The following is an 18,864-nucleotide window of genomic DNA, read 5'->3' on the forward strand; positions in this document are numbered from 1 at the left end:
GCTTCTTTCATGAAGTTTTCAAAAGCCTGACAATATCAAGTAATCCAAAGCATTCAGATTACATTACTCACTTTAAGTAATTTAATGGATTACGTTACAAACTACATTTTGAGGTATGTAATCTGTAATCTGTAGGGGAATACATTTTAAAAGTAAACTTCCCAACACTGAATATGACAATATCAGAACCAGAAACAAAAGTGATATGGTTCAAAAGACTTGAAAAGATCGACTTTGTCAACAGACACATCCCACTGGGAAAACAAACATGGAGGTTTGATGCTCACTTTTTCGGAAAATCCTCCCAGTATGAATTGTGCGATGACTGGACGTCTGAAATCTGTGATGCATGTAGTATTATCGTCACTCTCCTCCTGACTGTCTTTATTTCAAAAACAGTGATGCAGATCAACTTGTCCTGCTCCTTCTATTCAGTGTGCGTCCCCAGAGCTTGTTTCTATGCCTGGAATGTTCCACAGTGTGACTTTAAACATCTCTACTTTACATTTATTCAATAACATTTGGTTTTACAGCTCAAAAATCCCTAGAAAAACAAACATTCTGACTGTGAGCGGCGTCGCCTCTCCACAGATCTGACCTCTAACTTGGTCCGGTTTGATCTCCTCCACCAGAAAAGTTACACATTGCGCCTTAAACCAGTTCTGTGTTGATTGGCAGGGTGGAAAGTGTCTTGCTGAGGGGCACAAAGGCACAGTATGAGGACACGCTGAAGAACTTTCTCCAGCTCCTCGTTTGAAGATCAGTTTTACAGTAGATTTTTTTTATTTGTATGAAACTTGAACCTCCGCCAAGACAATTACAGACAGTTTTTTTGAGGTATTATTAAAAATATGATCTGGATTCTCGCAAAAATATCAACGCTTTTGTTGTTGGTGTCGCCTCCCACTTTTTAAATAAGCTCCAGGTTCGACCCTCGACCCGGCGCAGTATCAGTTTCAGCTCAGTATCGCTCTCACGTTTTCATAAAAAGTTTTTATTTGAGCGTTTATTGATTCGTTTGGCCTTCTCCGCTCTCGCTGTTTGTTCTGGGTCACGCTCTCTCCTCGTTTTCCCATCATGCACCGCGGTCACGTCCCTCAGACCTCACAGGCTCAAGGGCGTTTGGAGAGAAGAGGAATTCGAACAACGCAGCGCAACCACGTCCTGTCAGCAATAGTCGGACTTTCATAGTTCCTGGTCTGTGACTGATCCAAGAAATCAGTAAGATTTCAGAACTATTGTGTCATGGATGTTCCAAAACCCACACTGTACTTGTTTATGTGCAGAAGATACAATGTGAAAAGAGTTATTTTACATCAGATGGGCCCTTTAATGACGTCATTATTACTATAAACTTTATTAGGTGATATCAGCTCTTTTTCTTGCTGGCTCCATTGCAAAAAAAAAAGAATCTCAAATAGAATGAACCAAACTCACAATAACCCAAAACCACAAAATGTTTTGGGTGAATCCATTGCATTTCTTTGGCCCTTATGTTTCGAATCGCCAAATCCACAAACCACTTCCTGAATCAGTCACGTGGTTCGGGCGGTTCACGAGGCTTCGAACGTCACCACAAATGTCACCGATACAAACCTCGATACACTTCAACAAAGACTTCCTGGATTACTCGACACACACTTCCAGTCCTTGACACAGATGACACATCACTACCTTATAGAACAGTGTTCTAGAACTGTCAAACACTGCAAAGCGTTTGACGAACCCTCCACCGAAAACGTTACACAATGCACCATTAAAGTTTGTGTAATATAGAACTGTACCTTTGTTTGACGTTTGCTTTCAGGGTTTGTCCCCTGAGCAAAGTTATAGGCTGAAACACATCGGGACTTTGTAAGTTTGTCCTTTAAGACATGCTGTAAAACAATAAAGGCATTTTATTTGAATCAGTGACTGCCTTGGGTTTTTTGCATCTTTAAATTGACTTCCCTTCCTCAAAAGCTGTTTTCAGGCCGGTCAGAACTGTGCTGGTTCCTGCACCAGTTCCACTGGGAACTAAAGTTCTCACCAGTGAACGACTCATGTTCAAACCATTTATGTGAACCCATGACACGACATTGACAGAGGGTTTGGATTTACCACCAAATAAAAACAAGGCCTTACAAAAACGGAAGAAATAACAATCATGGATCACATCATCAACACCAGTGAGTATTTGTATTATATACAAGTCATTCTTTATGTGCTGAGCTCTGACACAACATGGATCTGCTGTGGAGAAGACGACAGCGACGCCCAGTACAAAGATGTAATTTTATCAAGCGAACACGGACACATGCAGCACCAACAGGACGTAATAGTTTCTGTAGACTTAAAACTTTTAATTTCATATGTGAGAGTTTCAGTTGCTTTTTGTTTGTTTATTTTACCGTGTGTGACTGGGATGAATGTGCTGTGTTGTCACTTAGAAAAAATGAGTTTTACTTGGTTCCTGAACGCTCTGATTTGTGCCGTGAACATGAGTTGGTTCAAGATTAGATGCGGGAACCGGCACCAGTACAGCTCTCTGTCCACCTGAAAACACCGAAAGAGCAACACTGTTCTACCTGCTGTGTATTTTCCTCTGGAGGTAGAGGAAATGCTCCTTTTGAAACTTTTTTAGACTTCCTTTGTGTTGGCCTATCGAACATATATTTATTTTATTGCTCTATTTATTGTTCGTGCTGTTATTTTTGTTGGCATCAGTTTAAAGAGAACAACAAAAATCTGACATTTAACATAAATACAAATTCCTAATAAATTACCTCTAACTTGGATTTTAAATGTTCTGACCTGGTTTTTAGTCTTGATTTTTTGCATTTATTTCAAGCAGAACCGCATACGAACTAAATCTAGGAATATAAAACCACAGAGTGTATATTTACACCCCAAAGTTGAACAAAACTACAGTGTAATTAGATAAAACACATACGACATTTCTTAGCGTTAAAAACACAAACACTTTAAGTTTTAGATCATATAAGAACATTTATTTAAAAACACATCAGACTTACATTGTGTTTAAACTGTGCTTATTATTAAACTCATCATCAAGAACATCTTAAACTCTGTGAAAACAAATTAAAACGACTCAAAAACTCAAACTGTGTAAACTCAAAAAACAAAAGAAAGAATCCTTGAAACAAAAACAGTACAAAACAAAACTGAGACAAACGACAAAAACTGCTGAGGTGCAAAAGTTTAGAAGATTTTTGTCGAATGTCAAAACGCTCTTTGAATATAAAAGTCTACAAAAACACACAGTCAAACAAAAGATGCAGAAATAAACACGATTCTGTGATTAAAACAAACACGTTCTGTTTATTTTATGAACTTTGATTTGTAAAAATAAAACGATAGTGAAAATTTTTTGACAAACAAGTCCACGAGAAAAATACACCAACTTTGAAAACAAATTCATATTTGATCGCAATCTGTGTATAATTTGTTTATTCATTTTTCACAATAAAATGAAAAATAAGAAAATGAAAAAAATATTTTCGTCATTATTTGTCTCCAAAACCAAAATGAAAAAACAGATAACGACTGTTTCCCGTTTCCATGACTGAAACTGTGATGCCGGACTGAACCAGGACTAAACCGGGACTGAGACTGGGACCAGATGGGGCTTAGACCAGGACTGAGACCAGGACTGAGACCAGTTCTGTCCTGGTTCAGTCCGGCATCACAGTTTAAATCACGGAAATGGGAAATGGTCATTATCTGTTTTTTCCATTTTTCATTTAAACACAAAATCAAAAACTGAAAAAAACAAATCATTATCTGTTTTTTCATTTTGGTTTTGGGGACAAATAATGAAGAAAATAGTTGTTTTTTCATCTTCTTATTTTTGGTTTTATTTTGAAAAACAAAGAACGAATGATACGCGGGGTCCATCTAGATTTTCCATCTTTGGAAACAGACAAGTCTTCATTTGTGCTGCTCTGGTGGGAGGGGCCACGTACAGAGACGCTGGAGACGCTGCTGTGATAAACACCACAGAAAATTAACAAGATTTTAATAGAAAATATAATTCAAATATTTCAGTAGAAAATCAGCCGAGGGCCAGATTAAAGGTCTTGGAGGGCCGGATCTGGCCCCCGGGCCGTATGTTTGACACCCCTGGTCTATGGTGACCAGATTTTCAAAATAAAAAACTGGGACAAAGTGAGGAAACAGAAATGGCACGACGTCCTGGTCTCAAACGTACCCGGTGATGTCATACCCCGTGTTCTTCTTGTTCCGTGGTGCGTTCTGATTGGTCGACTGGGAGCTTTCGCTGGCGCTCCTCACCAGCGCCTGCAGCGTCTGCCCTCGGCCGCTCGGGTTCAGTCCTCCCGGCTGTGAAGTTGGATTTCTGTACGTTTGTGAAGTCATTCTGGTCCCCGTTCCCGTCATGGCGCCCCCTACGGGATAAGGATACCCCGGGCCGTTCCTTCTTCCTCGTCCGTTTTGCTCTTCGCAGCAAGACGCCGCCAGCAAACCGCCGCCGAGCATCGTAACCAACGCCGAAGCCAAGCCGACGTAAAGGCACTCCCCGATCTCAAATTTCATACTTTGCGGCACGTTGTGTTGGTAAAACGTTTGCACGACTTCGTGAGTCGTCCACGCTACGGGAATCAGCGCTAAAAATCCCGACGCTAAGAACAGACCGCCTCCTGTCCCAGCGACGCGACTTTTCACCGCTCCAGATCCGTCCAAACAAACCGTGCACTGCATCCCCACGGACGATATCGCGATGGCGAGTACGGAGAGCACCAGAGCGATGACCATGAGCGCCCGCGAGGCCTGCAGGTCGGCGGGGAGAGCCAGCATGGAGTTGTACGTTTCGCACTGGAAGGCCCCGGTGCTCTGGTAAACACACTCCATCCAGAGGCCGCGCATGTTGGCCACGGCCGTCACGATGTTGGGTCCGATGTGAGCGGAGATCTGCCAGTACGGAAGGACTGTGGCCACCATCGTCCCCACGGTCCCCAACAAACCCAAGAAGAACCCCATCAGCTCCAGGGCCATGGACGCCATCGCTGCAGCTGCGGAAAAAAACGAGAGATTAGTTTAAGTTTGACTGTTTTGGTCACATTTTTATACAGGAACTTTTCCACCTTCAAGGCTCAAATTTTTACAACAAGGAAACACTCACACATTCATACATCAGCGTGTCAGTGGATCTGATCGCTCAACCAATGATCGTTTGATGTTGAGAGCAAGATTCAAACCGCCAACTTTCGGATCAGTGAGCAAATGCTTTTTGGAAATCATATTGCAATTTAACACCGAGGCTTGTAGTTAAAGGAGTGAATTTGGAGCCAGGTTCTATATTAGAAATAGGAGCTGATTTATGGACAAAATAGTGAAATAAAAACGTCGGTATCATGTATCAAAATATCGATATATCATATTGTTTAATGTGATGATACTGTATATCACCAAGTATTTTTTTGTATATTTTGCTAAATTATTTTGTTGCAGTTACAGTTTTTTTGTTTGTTCACAGGAAGGAAACTCGTTTATGCAACACATTTGACATTTTCACTGTTCTGATGATTTAAATGAACTTTGGAGAGGAGAAAATTCAGTTTGTCGACTGGACAAAAGTGAGTTTGGTTGAAGATGTTTCTCAGCTCATCCAAGCTGCTTCTTCAGTTCTGGTCAGACACTGGTGGACACTTCCTTATATCTGTCTGCAGGAGGAGCTAACTACACTGAAACTACTCTGAAACTAACACACACACTTGTTTACAGTTTGTGTTAGTTCGTTGGGCCTGTTGACCTGTACAGGGTGTGGGGGTCTAATTAACAGAACTGTTCATGGCCATAATGGAGCTTCCACACCTCTGGACCTGACCTGACTACACCTGTTGTTCTCTTGTTTGTTTTGATTTAGGATGGAGTTGTAAATAGGAGATAGATGGTGTCTGAGTCCTCCATCCTTTAAAGAAGGATTCTTTTTCTTAACAAAAATGGCTTCTTTCACTCCCCTGAACTTTGCAAAAGAAATCTTTTAGTATCACAGCCATGATTTAGCCATCATTTTTTATTGAACCATATCAAATTGATTTGAAATCTGTCATATTGAATCAAAAGTGCAATGTATCGAGATGTGTATCGTACTGAAAAGTTCTGAATGAACCAGCCCAGGACTCATCTGTTATTTGTCTGTATGGAGTTCAACAGGGACCAGCTCCAGGTCCAGAAGTAAATATCTCATAAATTTTCCCCATAGACCAGGGGTGTTCACACTTTTTCATCATGTGAGCTACTTACAAAATGACCAAGTCATAAAGATCGACCTAATACAAAGCCAAGCAAACTGCACTGAAACACTCTGTGCCCCTTTTTTGGACCCTCACCCACAGTTTGAGAACCTCTTCTTTAAGAGAACTTCCTCTGGCACTTTACACAAAACTGTGAAAAAAGTGAAGGAAGATTTTTAAACCTGTTTTTTAAAGTTCCAAACTGGAGTTACATTCTTTTCTGGTTTTGCAGTGATATTTACCAGCCTCTGCACATTTACCAAACCAAACACACATCGTGACAAACACAGATGCATTTGTCACTTTTGTTAGACAAACTTCAGCCAAATGTGGCAGTAGGTCTGTTCTGTAGATCCGCTCTATGCTGTAGACCTGCTTTGTGCCAACACTGGAACACAAATTTAGACTGGTTTTTGCTTCACGTTTGGTCTTGCTCTTCTAATCAGCCGCACTGTGGGAGGGGCTTGTGTTCGCTGTACGCAGGAAGGAGCGAGAGCGTGAAAAGGCGAGGGGCGGCGTGCTGACGTGAGGCAGATGGACAGGTAGGATGTTTAGGAAGTTGAACCTGCCCTGTGATGCACGCTGGTACACGAGGGCACACGCTGTCGCAGACGAGCCGTGCATAGGGAGCGTGTGTGTTTGTGATGTGCCGTAGAGTCTCCGCGGGTTTCAAATGAGCGCACAGGCTGCACTGAGACGCCCCACACGCTCCTGCACCCGCTACAAGTTTATTACCAACAGCAGCGGCCGGAATGAAATATGATCACACTTGTTGAGTGTCAGACCTCGAGTGAGAGACAAGACCGAGTCCAAACACGAGTCCGAGACGAGACACGGCGATCTACCCACACGACCTTGGCGATCGACTGGTAGATCGGGATCGATGTATTGAGCACCTCTGTCATAGACTTTCCAAAAAAAAATTTTAATTAACTTAAAATAAAAGTTTGAATGCTCAAGGCAAATCAGCTATGTGTTAACTAATGACCACAAGATCTATCTATCTATCTATCTATATATATCTATATCTATATATATATATCTATATCTATATCTATATATATATAGATATATAGATATAGATATAGATAGATAGATAGATAGATAGATATAGATATAATGTGTGTGTGTTATTAATGTGGTTTTTGGACTTAAAACAAGCCTCCAACTGGAGAGAGTTCGATTGGAAAACAAAAAGAGAATGAGAGAGAATGTGGTATGGGTGGAGACCACACCCATGTCTTTTGAGATTGCCTGAAGATAAGAACATTTTGGGAATGTATCAAAAAGAAGAGTGAAGATATAATTAGATCAGATATTCCTCTTCTATTTCTGCTTGACTTATATCCCAACTCACTCACTGAGGACCAACAGTACATTTTACATGTACTTCTAATAGTGGCAAGAAAAACAGTGACCCTGAACTGGCTCAAGTCAGTCCCACCACCGATTGTTCAATGCGATGGCCACATGTACCATCTTTATTTGACTGAGCTTTTTTTATGTTTTGTTTTTTGTTTTTAAATGAGTATACCTCACCTGACTACTGTATTTAATTATCTCGACACTTGTTATTGTTTGTTCCAAAGTAAATTGCCAGTTATTTTGTACTTTTGGCAATAAAGTTCTTAAAAAACTAAATTTACTAAATAAATAAAGAGCGGGCGATTACTGGTGACCTTACATCAAAAAATTGATCAAAAAACATGGTTCATTCTGTGACTCGTATCTATACATTATATCTGTATATTATCTCATAGTAGATCATACCTTTTCTGGTGATGGGTCTGTCAAACGCTTTTCTCTGTGAAGATGTTAATTGTTTTTATCTTGAATGTTCCACATTACAACATTAAACCTTTCTTTCTATCTTCACCAAAACCAGACCAAGTTACAGGTCAGATCTGTGGAGAGGCGACCCCGCTCACAGTCAGAATGTTTGTTTTTCTAGGCATTTTTGAGCTGTAAAAACACCTGTGATTAAATAAACGTAGCAGGTGACGGACTCCCAACCAAAAAGTTACACAGTGCAGCTTTAACTCGTCTCAGGTCTGAGTGCAAATTGTTATTTTGATTGTGTGATGACAAAAATTAGAAAAGATAACAGAGAGAGAGTGGAAGTGGATTTTACTTTCAGGTAATGACCATAAATTAAGTAAATACCCTGAAATCAGTGCAGGATTACAAGTGCTCGAGGTCTGTCATTTTACTCTGAGGAAATGATCTGGACTATTGTGATTTTTATTTTAAAATTTTCTGAGTCACTCTTGTGTTTGAGCCGCGTCCTGTTTGAGCTGCGTTACACAAATAGGTCATTGTGTCATGGGTGGTGTTGGTTTTGGACGGTCGTGACTCGTGGGCCTGATTCACTCACAAATCTGAACTTTTTCAACATTAACGCCCCAAAAACCTCAACCAAGATTATTTCTACAAACAAAAAGAAAGTGCGGTTTAATCCGTGTGTCGTCCAGTCATTTGTTTTTCAAAATAAAACCAAAAATAAGAAAATGAAAAAACAACAATTTTCTTCATTATTTGTCTCCAAAACCAAAATGAAAAAATGGATAACTGACCAGACCGGGACTAAGACCAAGACCGGGACCAGACAAGGACTGAGACTGGGACTGAGACCTGGACTGAGACCTGGACTGAGACCTGGACTGAGACCAGGACTGAGGCCAGGACCAGTCCGGGGACCAGACTGGGACCAGACTGAGATCAGGACCTGACCAGGACCAGACCGGGACTGAGACCAGGATTGAGACCAGGAATAGGTCCAGGACTGAGACTGGGACTGAGAACGGGACTAGACAAGGACTGAGTCTGGGACCAGGACCGGGACTGAGACCAGGACTGAGACCAGGATTGAGACTGGGACTGAGATCGGGACCTGACCGGGACCAGACCGGGACCAAACAAGGACTGAGTCTGAGACCAGGACTGAGACTGAGACCAGAACTGAGAACAGGAATAGGTCCAGGACTGAGACTGGGACTGAGAACGGGACCAGACCAGGACTGAGACCGGGACTGAGACCAGGACTTAGAACGGGACCAGACAAGGACTGAGTCTGGGACCAGGACCGGGACTGAGACCAGGATTGAGACCAGGATTGAGACTGGGAACAGGACCAGGACTGAGACTGGGACTGAGACTGGGACCGAGACCACGATCAGACCAGGGACCAGACTGGGACTAGACCAGGACTGAAAAATGGTTTAGTCCTGGTTCAGTCCGGCATCGCAATTCAAGTCACGTAAATTGGAAAATTTCAAACGGGAAATGAAAAACCAAATCATTATCTGTTTTTTCATTTTGGTTTTGGAGACAAATGATGAAGAAAATGTTTGTTTTTTTCATTTTCTTATTTTTGGTTTTATTTTGAAAAACAAATGAACAAATGACACACGGATTCGGTTTTCTTAGAGATTCAGATGAACAGTTTTCATTTATTACTTAATCGTCATGGAAACGGAGACCAACATTTTCATCAACTGTAAAGCGTCATATGATTTGGTTCTTTTTACCCAAAGGTGCATTGTGTAACTTTTCTGGTGAAGGGTCCGTCAGATTCTTTTCCTTCGTGATTTTATTTTTATTTCTTATTACTGCGCACTTTACCAGGAAATATCCAAAAAGTAAATTCAAAAATGTTAAACCAGATCATTTCTCTCAGTGAACAGACCCAAAAACTCACTGTATTACAACAAAAATCTACATTTAAACTGTGTTCGTTTAAGCTTCTCCATCTGTTTTCAATATTATGGACAATGATGGAAGGCAACAAAAGTACAATTTAATTTAATTTAGGTATCTGTACTTTACTTTTTAATCAATTTTACAGCGTTTACTTTTTAAATTTGAGTCTCCGTCCCAACTTTGAGCAAACAAAACCCACAAAAACAGCTAGAAAATTCTTAAAATGAGCTAAATTCTTTATCAAAATCACTACATTTCATCGTTTAATTGTTTTAAATACTTTTACTTTGTCTAAAAAATGAAAAAAAAAAAAAAAAAGCTCACTGTGTTAGATTAGAAGAGAGAGGTGAGATTAAATGAGTTTTTTTTCTTCCTTTTTGGGCACATTTTCCTGTTGTTATTTTTGTTATGATGATGATTTCACTGATGTTTTATGTTCCGTTGTAAAAGATTGTACATTTCTTACTTAATAAATAATAATAAATAAATACTTTTACTCTTAAAGTACATTTTAAAACAGGTACTCACAGTGTCTGTACTTTTAATTAAAGTAAAGTGATGTAGAGAACAAAATTAGTTATTTAGGAACAATTCTCTCTGAAAACTCCCAAATTGTTACGTCATATTAAAGCTGTTTTGTGTAAATTTTCTGGTTGGGGGTCTGTCACTTGTTTGTTTCTATGGAGATGCATAGAATGTTCCGCAGTGTGACATTAAACAGCTTTATTTTACATTTAAAATCGGCTAAATTATTTATAAAAATCACGTTTCATCCTTTAATTGTTCTAAATACTTAAATTTTTTACTCTTAAAGTAAATTCTTAAACCGATACTTCAATCAATTTACTTTTTTTTTTTTTTTTTATGCAATACTTTTACTTGAGTAATCTAAAATCTGAAATATTTGTACTTTTAATTAAAGTAAAACACCGAAATTTGTCTGAAAATTCCCAAATTGTTACGTCATATTAAAGCTGCACTGTGTAATTTTTCTTGTTCTGGGGTCTGTCAACTGGTTGTTTCTATGGAGATGCTGTTACTCTGCCTGGAATGTTCCACAGTGTGACATTAAACAGCTCTACTTTACATTTAAAATCTGCAAAATTCTTTATCAAAATCACAACATTTCACCCTGAATCAGGTACAATTCTCTCTGAAAATTCCCAAATTGTTACGTCATATTAAAGCTGTTTTGTGTAAATTTTCGTGTAGAGGGTCCATAACCTGCTTGTTTCTATGGATACGTCATTGCTCTGCCTGGAATGTTCCGCAGTGTGGCATTAAACTTCTCTACTTTAGATTTCTTCAATTACAAAAGCTGATTTTATCGCTCAAAAATACCTAGAAAAACAACATTCTGACTGTGAACGGCGTCGCCTCTCCTCAGATCTGACCTGTAACTTGGTCCGGTTTGGTCTCCGTGAAGATAGAAGGCTTTAATGCCATACTGTGAGACATTCCAGAAGAAGCAATAACATCTATAATCTAAAAAAAAAATACAAATCTAGAGCAAACTTACCTCAGATTCCAGCAGGTTCTCGTCTCGTCTCGTTGTCGTTTTTTGCCGAACAGTTGCTTCTTCTTCTTCTTTTTCAGACGTTTCCCAAAAAGAAAAATCGGAATTCCTCCTCCTCCTCCTCCGTCCTCACTCCGTTATCCACATCGTTGGAAAATGCCAGGTTCGCGTCGGGTTGCACTTTTGGTAAGTCCGTTCCACTCCCTCAGCTTATGGCAAATCACCACTTTGCCGCTTCCCGACCAGGCCTATATTTTAGACTCTCGATATTCTCCGAGCGCGACGGGGAGCCTGATCTTCTTCTTATCTGGGATCCGGATTCAAACTCGCCTTTATTTTGCCGTCGTTAATCATTGTCGGACGAGCCAAAAACACAGACCTTTGCCTCTTCACAAAACACAGCGAGGAGGCAGCGGGGTCAGATCAGTGAGCAGGCCCTGAAGAGAAAATCGATAAAACGCAAGTCACATTTCAGATTTTACAAACAGTTCTCAGGTTTACAGTTCGTTATCGACAAATTACAGACAGATTATTTTTTGTTTTTGTTGTTAAAAAGTTCATGTTTCGCTATTTTTTGATCTGTTATAATGTTTTCTCGTCACAAACAAACCAGGTTTGGTTTCATTCACACGTTTAACACACAAACCCTGCAGATTTACGCCGAGTTCTTCTCTCAGACTTCTCCCAAATGGTCTGTTCCACCTTGTGATGTCATGTGGTCATACAGAAAGTGCTCCACTGCGTTTTTAAACTCCGTACAGCTTCACTAGAATCACGGCGTTACACCTGCGCTCTGAAAAACCAAAGAAATTCCACGCTTTTTAATGAACTTTACGGACCAATTTGAGTACTTTTTTTTTTTTTTTGTATCCAGTTTTTCTTGTAAACTAAGGATCGAATAATATTTGTGTCTGTAAATAATAATAATAATTTTGATGATATTTAGATTTTTATAAAATAAATTTCCACCCAAAAATTGCAACTTATATGTTTTTTCTTCTTCGTTATGCATTTTTTGGCTGGTGCGACTTCTAGTCTTAAAAATATGGTACTCCATTTTGATACTTAAGTAAAAGTACAGACACCAGAGCAAAAAGTAAAAGTATCACTTGAAAAAAAACTATTTACTTAAAAGCAAGTAAAAGCAAAACAAAGAGTAGTAGTAAAAGTAAAAGTATTTCGCGCAGAGTTTGAGATCTAAACCAGGACTAAACCAGGGTTTAACTAGGACTGAACCAGGTCTAAACCAGGACTGAACCAGGACTGAACCAGGACTGAACCAGGACTGAACCAGGACCGAACTAGGACTGAACCAGGTCTAAACCAGGACTAAACCAGGACTGAACCAGAATTTAACTAGGACTGAACCAGGTCTAAACCAGGACAGAACCAGGACTAAACCTCAAGTAAAAATAAGAAAAAAATCAACCGTACTGAAGTAAAAGTACATCTAGTAAGATACTAGAGCAAAAATAAATAAATAAATAAATACTCAAGTAAAAGTATCACATGAAAAAAACAAACTTATGTAAAAGCACTAAAGTACACGACTAAAATGTACTTAAAGAGTAAAAAGTAAAAGTATTTGGTGCAGAGTTGAAGGTGTAATAAAGCTTCAGTTTTGCTGGTTTTGATACAGATACAGAATATAAAAACATAAAGCAGATTAAGACAAAAATATTAGGAGAATCACCAGAGTGTCGTGGCCTTGTGGCACCTTCTGAAGCCGAGCCGAGGGGGTCATTACAGGTTTAGTCCAAACTCTGTCGAGTCTGAGTCAGAGCCACAAAACAATAATTACACTGGAATAAACAGCAATCTCCTGTCAGCAGCTCTATAAATGGACTTTTACTACTTTTACACACTTGACATTAAAGAGTCAATATTTTTAACTGATGCTGTTTCTTTTATTCATCCAAACTGTTCATTTATGAGAATTTTGTGTGATTAAAAGTCAGGTATTAAACTGAATGGTAACACTTTATTATCACTACACCTTATTTAGCCTTAATAAAGCATGAACAAAGACTTAATTAATAATGATTCACGCTTAGTAACTACTTAATTACTACCTGAATTAGCACTTAACTTGCACTTTATTCACCTGTGCTGTAAATAGTAACTCAATACTTCTTAATTACTCATGAACTAACCATTTGCATGTTTACAAATGCATATTTAAGTTCACATTTGAGCATTTATTAATGATTAGTAAACTATGAGAGAATGATTTACTAATAATGCAATGCAATGATCATTCAGGCGGCTGTTATCTGTTCGTTAAGTCTTTCTGAGAGCTTTTCTAAAGTGAAGATTAATTATGTTTTATTAAGCATTTGTTAAGTTTGGTCAAATTCCAGAGAAACAATAATTCATTATTAGTAAATCATTCTCTCATGGCTTAATAATCATTAATAAATGCTCAAATTTGTACTTAAATATACATTTACAAATGCACACACAATGGTTAGTTCATGAGTAATTAAGTAAGAAATACTTATGAGTAACTATTTACAGCACAGGTGAATTAAGTGCAAGTTAAGTGCTAATTCAGGTAATAATTAAGTAGTTACTAAGCGTGAATCATTATTAATTAAGTCTTTGTTCATGCTTTATTAAGGCTAAATAAGGTGTAGTTATTATAAAGTGTTACCAACAGAATTGATTACGTCAATTTAAATGTTGTTTCCTCGTCAAAATCAGACCTGGAGTTGTGTTTTGTTTTATTCACATATGTCTGAGAAATTCTTTATCATTAGTCTGTCTTCTCTCCAAAGCTCAAAACGCTCTATTCCACCTTGTGACGTCATGAAGTGGAAGTTTTCAAGTTTACAGCATAATACATGCATCACGAATCTCGGACTTCCAGTCATTGTGCAATTCATACTGGGAAGGATTTTCCAAAAAAGTGAGCATCAAACCTCCATGTTTGTTTTCCCAGTGGGATGTGTCTGTTGTCAAAGTCGATCTTTTCAAGTCTTTTGAACCATTTCACTTTTGTTTCTGGTTTCTGATATTGTCATATTTTAGTTTTGGGATTTGGACATCGTAATTGTGTGGTTGTTGGATCCTAACAGCAGAAAACGACTCGAGAAATGTGTTTGTGAACTTCATAAATGCAAAAGTGAATCAGATGTGTGTGACTCAAACCTCCGTTCAAACTGTTTCTCTTCCCAACGGAATTGAAAAATAGTGAAAGGTGAAGGTGATGGGCAGGACTGATCCACAGGAAGAACCAAAAAGGAAACATTTGTCTGACTAAGAAATCATCCCGAGTTTACAGAGAACATTTTGTATGTGGAGCAACAACAAAACAAAATCCAGATCTTTCGCTCAATCTTGGTAATTTAAAAAGTCAACACCAAAGTGAAAGGCTCCAGCTGTTCACCAAGAAACACCTTCCACTGCAAAGAGACCAAGACGTGATGTTGCTGTAAAACCACAAGAACAAGAAAGTGCAGCTCAGTCTGTTTGTCTTCTGCTCCTCTCACTTAACAAACGGGATTTTGTTTTGTTGTTGCTCCACATACAAAATGTTCTCTGTAAACTCAGGATGATTTCTTAGTCAGACAAATGTTTCCTTTTTGGTTCTTCCTGTGGATCAAGTCCTGCCCATCACCTTCACCTTTCACTAGTTTTCAATTCCGTTGGGAAGAGAAACAGTTTGAACGGAGGTTTGAGTCACACACATCTGATTCACTTTTGCATTTATGGAGTTCACAAACACATTTCTCGAGTCGTTTTCCGCTGTTTGGATCCAACAACCACACAATTACGATGTCCGAATCCCAAAACTAAAATATGACAATATCAGAACCAGAAACAAAAGTGATATGGTTCAAAAGACTTGAAAAGATCGACTTTGACAACAGACACATCCCACTGGGAAAACATCGGGATGCTCACTTTTTTGGAAAATCCTTCCCAGTATGAATTGCACAGTGACCGGAAGAGATTCTTGATGCGTCTACACTATCGATGCTGCCACACAGTCTAATAACACTTTCTGTTGAGAGAAATAAAGCATTTTAAAAAATATTTCCTCACTTCTGACGTTCAACTTCACGGTGTTGATGACCAAACAAAAGCACTCACCGGGTGGCGGGCGTATCCATGGAAACGGAGGTGATTTTCCAGTAAAAAAGAGCCATGCGTCCGCTTCTCGCTCCTGCGTCTGAATGTGAGTTTGAACTGTGCTAATCACTTTTAATACGATTATCTGTTTTTTTTCTCTCTCATGATTCAACAATTGGTCCAATGTCCACGAGCGCAGAACAGATTAGTCTCTCTGAAAATTCCCAAACTGTTACGTCATATTAAAGCTGCACTGAGTCATTTTTCTCGTGGAGGCTCCGTCACCTGCTTGTTTCTATGGATACGTCATTGCGCTACCTGGAATGTTCCGCAGTGTGACTTTAAACAGCTCTACTTTACATTTATGCAATTACATTTGGTTTTAAAGCTCAAAAACACCTCAAAAACAAACATTCTGACTGTGAGTGGGGTCGCCTCTCCACAGATCTGACCTGTAACTTGGTCCGGTTTGGTCAGAACTGAATCAGGACAAAACCAGGACTGAAACAAGATGAGACCATGACCAGACCAGGACTAGAACCCGACTGAACTAAGACCAGATCAGAACTGAATCAGGACTAGACCAGAATTAAATCAAGATTACACCAAAACTAAAACGAGGACTGAACCAAGACTGAACCAGGACTGAACCAGGACTAAACCTGGACTAAACAAAAACTAAACCAGGACTGAAACGGGACTAGACCAAGTGTGATTCTTCTGTTTGTCTGTCAGTTCAGATTTCAATCTTTTTGTTAATTCTTCTGGATGGTTTTAAAATGTGAACTTCTAAACCAGGTATAAACCAGGTCTAAGACCAGGACTAAACCAGGTCTAAACCAGGTCTAAACCAGGTCTAAACCAGGACTAAACCAGCACGAAACCAGGACTAAACCAGGACTAAACCAGGACTAAACCAGCACGAAACCAGCACTAAACCAGGTCTAAACCAGGACTAAACCAGCACGAAACCAGCACTAAACCAGGTCTAAACCAGGACTAAACCAGCACGAAACCAGGACTAAACCAGGTCTAAAACCAGCACTAAACCAGGTCTAAACCAGGACTAAAGCAGGTCTAAAACCAGCACTAAACCAGGTCTAAACCAGGACTAAAGCAGGTCTAAACCAGGTCTAAAACCAGCACTAAACCAGGTCTAAACCAGGACTAAAGCAGGTCTAAACCAGGTCTAAAACCAGCACTAAACCAGGTCTAAAACCAGCATGAAACCAGGACTAAACCAGGTCTAAAACCAGCACTAAACCAGGTCTAAATCAGGTCTAAAACAGGTCTAAAACCAGCACTAAACCAGGACTAAACTAGGTCTAAAACAGGTCTAAAACCAGCACTAAACCAGGACTAAACTAGGTCTAAACCAGGACTAAACCAGGTCTAAACCAGGTCTAAACCAGGTCTAAACCAGGACTAAACCAAGACCAGTTGTGACGTTAAACATTTCTACTGTACATTTATTCAATCACAGGTGGTTTTAAAGCTCAATACCAAGAAAAACAAACATTCTGCCCAGACCAAGTGACCTGTAACTTGGTTTCTGTGAAGATGGAAAAGTTTTAATGCCACACTGTGAAACATTCCCGACAAATCTACAGTATTTGGAAGGGCATCTGAAGTAATATAAGATTTCTGTAGACAGTGTCAGGTATCTTGGAATAAAACTATGAAACTGGTAAAGTTGCTTCAAAATGTGTAATTGTGACAGACTTAATTGGTGGTTTTAAAGGACTTAAGGTTACGCAAAATGGACTCTTGTTCTAATGTTTCCTCATCACAAACAGACCTGAACTTGTGTTTTGTTTCACTCACACATGTTTGAGTAACTTCTTTATCATGAGTCTGTCTACATCTCCAAAGCTCTAAATACTCTGTTCCACCTTGTGATGTCATGAACAGTGTTGGGAGTAACAAGTTATAAAAGTAACAAATTACTGTAATGTGTTGGAATTTTGTTGTAACGCAGTAATGTGGATTTACAGGGGAAAAAAATGTATTTTACTGTGTACAAATGTGAGTAACGTGTCATAAAGCTTTTTTAACCTGGATTGAAGTGGTGGGTTTTTCATTTTTCTTCATACAAATTCACTAAAATCACAGCGATATCAGCAGCAGTTCCGAGTGTCGGGACGGACCCAGAGGTGCACTCGTGAAGAAAGTTGAGTGACCGGCACAGAACTCCACGCTCCACGAGGCGAAGAGCAGCCGACGCCCGATCGAACTTTGAGAAAACACTGCTCCACGGACTCAGGGATCACTCAGGGACAGAACTAGATTCCTAGTGTTGGTTTAGTCCTGGTTCAGTTCTGGTTTAGACCTGGTTTAGACCTGGTTCAGTTCTGGTTTAGACCTGGTTTAGACCTGGTTCAGTTCTGGTTTAGATCTGGTTTAGTCCTGACTCAGTCCTGGGTTAGACCTGGTTTCAGTCCTGGTTTAGTCCTGGTTTAGTTCTGGTTTAGACCTGGTTTAGACCTGGTTTAGACCTGACTCAGTCCTGGGTTAGACCTGGTTCAGTCCTGGTTTAGTTCTGGTTTAGACCTGGTTTAGTCCTGGTTTAGACCTGGTTTAGTTCTGGTTTAGTTCTGGTTTAGTCCTGGTTTAGTTCTGGTTTAGACCTGGTTTAGATCTGACTCAGTCCTGGTTTAGACCTGGTTTAGTCCTGGTTTAGTTCTGGTTTAGACCTGGTTTAGATCTGACTCAGTCCTGGTTTAGACCTGGTTTAGTCCTGGTTTAGACCTGGTTTAGTTCTGGTTTAGTTCTGGTTTAGACCTGGTTTAGTTCTGGTTTAGTTCTGGTTTAGACCTGGTTTAGATCTGACTCAGTCCTGGTTTAGACCTGGTTCAGTCCTGGTTTAGCCCTGGTTTAGTTCTGGTTTAGTCCTGGTTTAGCCCTGGTTTAGTTCTGGTTTAGTCCTGGTTTAGCCCTGGTTTAGTTCTGGTTTAGTCCTGGTTTAGCCCTGGTTTAGTTCTGGTTTAGTCCTGGTTTAGCCCTGGTTTAGTTCTGGTTTAGACCTGGATTAGTCCTGGTTTAGTCCTGATTAGTCCTCGGTTTAGATCTGGTTTAGTCCTGGTTCAGTCCATATACGGCGCAAAAGTTCGGCATCTTCATTCAGTTATTTCGTTAAGAGTTAAAGTGCTGTGATATTTGTGTAATCTTTTACATTTTAAATACAGTAATATTGTAATGTAACAAATTACTCTGAAATGACAGTAACAAGTAAAGAAATACACATTACAGTTTTGAAGTCACTTACTCAACAGTGTTCATGAAGCAGCAGTTTTCAAGTGAACAGCTCCTTTTACTTTTAGT

General features: G+C 39.5%; 1 protein-coding gene across 6 annotated transcripts; it reads right to left on the reverse strand.

Moving 5' to 3' along the window:
- Nucleotides 1-4,168: 4,168 nt before the first annotated feature.
- LOC110175015 (claudin-14-like) lies at nucleotides 4,169-15,640 on the reverse strand. Of its 6 annotated transcripts, none has more exons than XM_055148403.1 (5): nucleotides 15,565-15,640; nucleotides 13,163-13,241; nucleotides 12,116-12,262; nucleotides 11,473-11,906; nucleotides 4,169-5,030 (listed from the first exon to the last, which is right to left on the reverse strand). In XM_055148403.1, the coding sequence occupies exon 5, from the start codon at nucleotides 5,020-5,022 to the stop codon at nucleotides 4,201-4,203; it is 822 nt and encodes a 273-aa protein (XP_055004378.1). In that variant the 5' UTR covers nucleotides 5,023-5,030; nucleotides 11,473-11,906; nucleotides 12,116-12,262; nucleotides 13,163-13,241; nucleotides 15,565-15,640; the 3' UTR covers nucleotides 4,169-4,200. The 6 variants fall into 6 exon arrangements, with proteins under 6 accessions (XP_055004378.1, XP_055004380.1, XP_055004379.1 ...); XM_055148405.1 differs by lacking the exon at nucleotides 15,565-15,640 and adding an exon at nucleotides 15,517-15,535 and having other exon boundaries at nucleotides 12,129-12,262; XM_055148404.1 differs by lacking the exon at nucleotides 15,565-15,640 and adding an exon at nucleotides 15,517-15,535.
- Nucleotides 15,641-18,864: the final 3,224 nt, after the last annotated feature.

The sequence above is a fragment of the Boleophthalmus pectinirostris genome, unplaced genomic scaffold (assembly GCF_026225935.1).
Source record: "Boleophthalmus pectinirostris isolate CB_2022bp ecotype Guang Dong unplaced genomic scaffold, ASM2622593v1 HiC_scaffold_12, whole genome shotgun sequence".
NCBI lineage: Eukaryota > Metazoa > Chordata > Actinopteri > Gobiiformes > Gobiidae > Boleophthalmus > Boleophthalmus pectinirostris.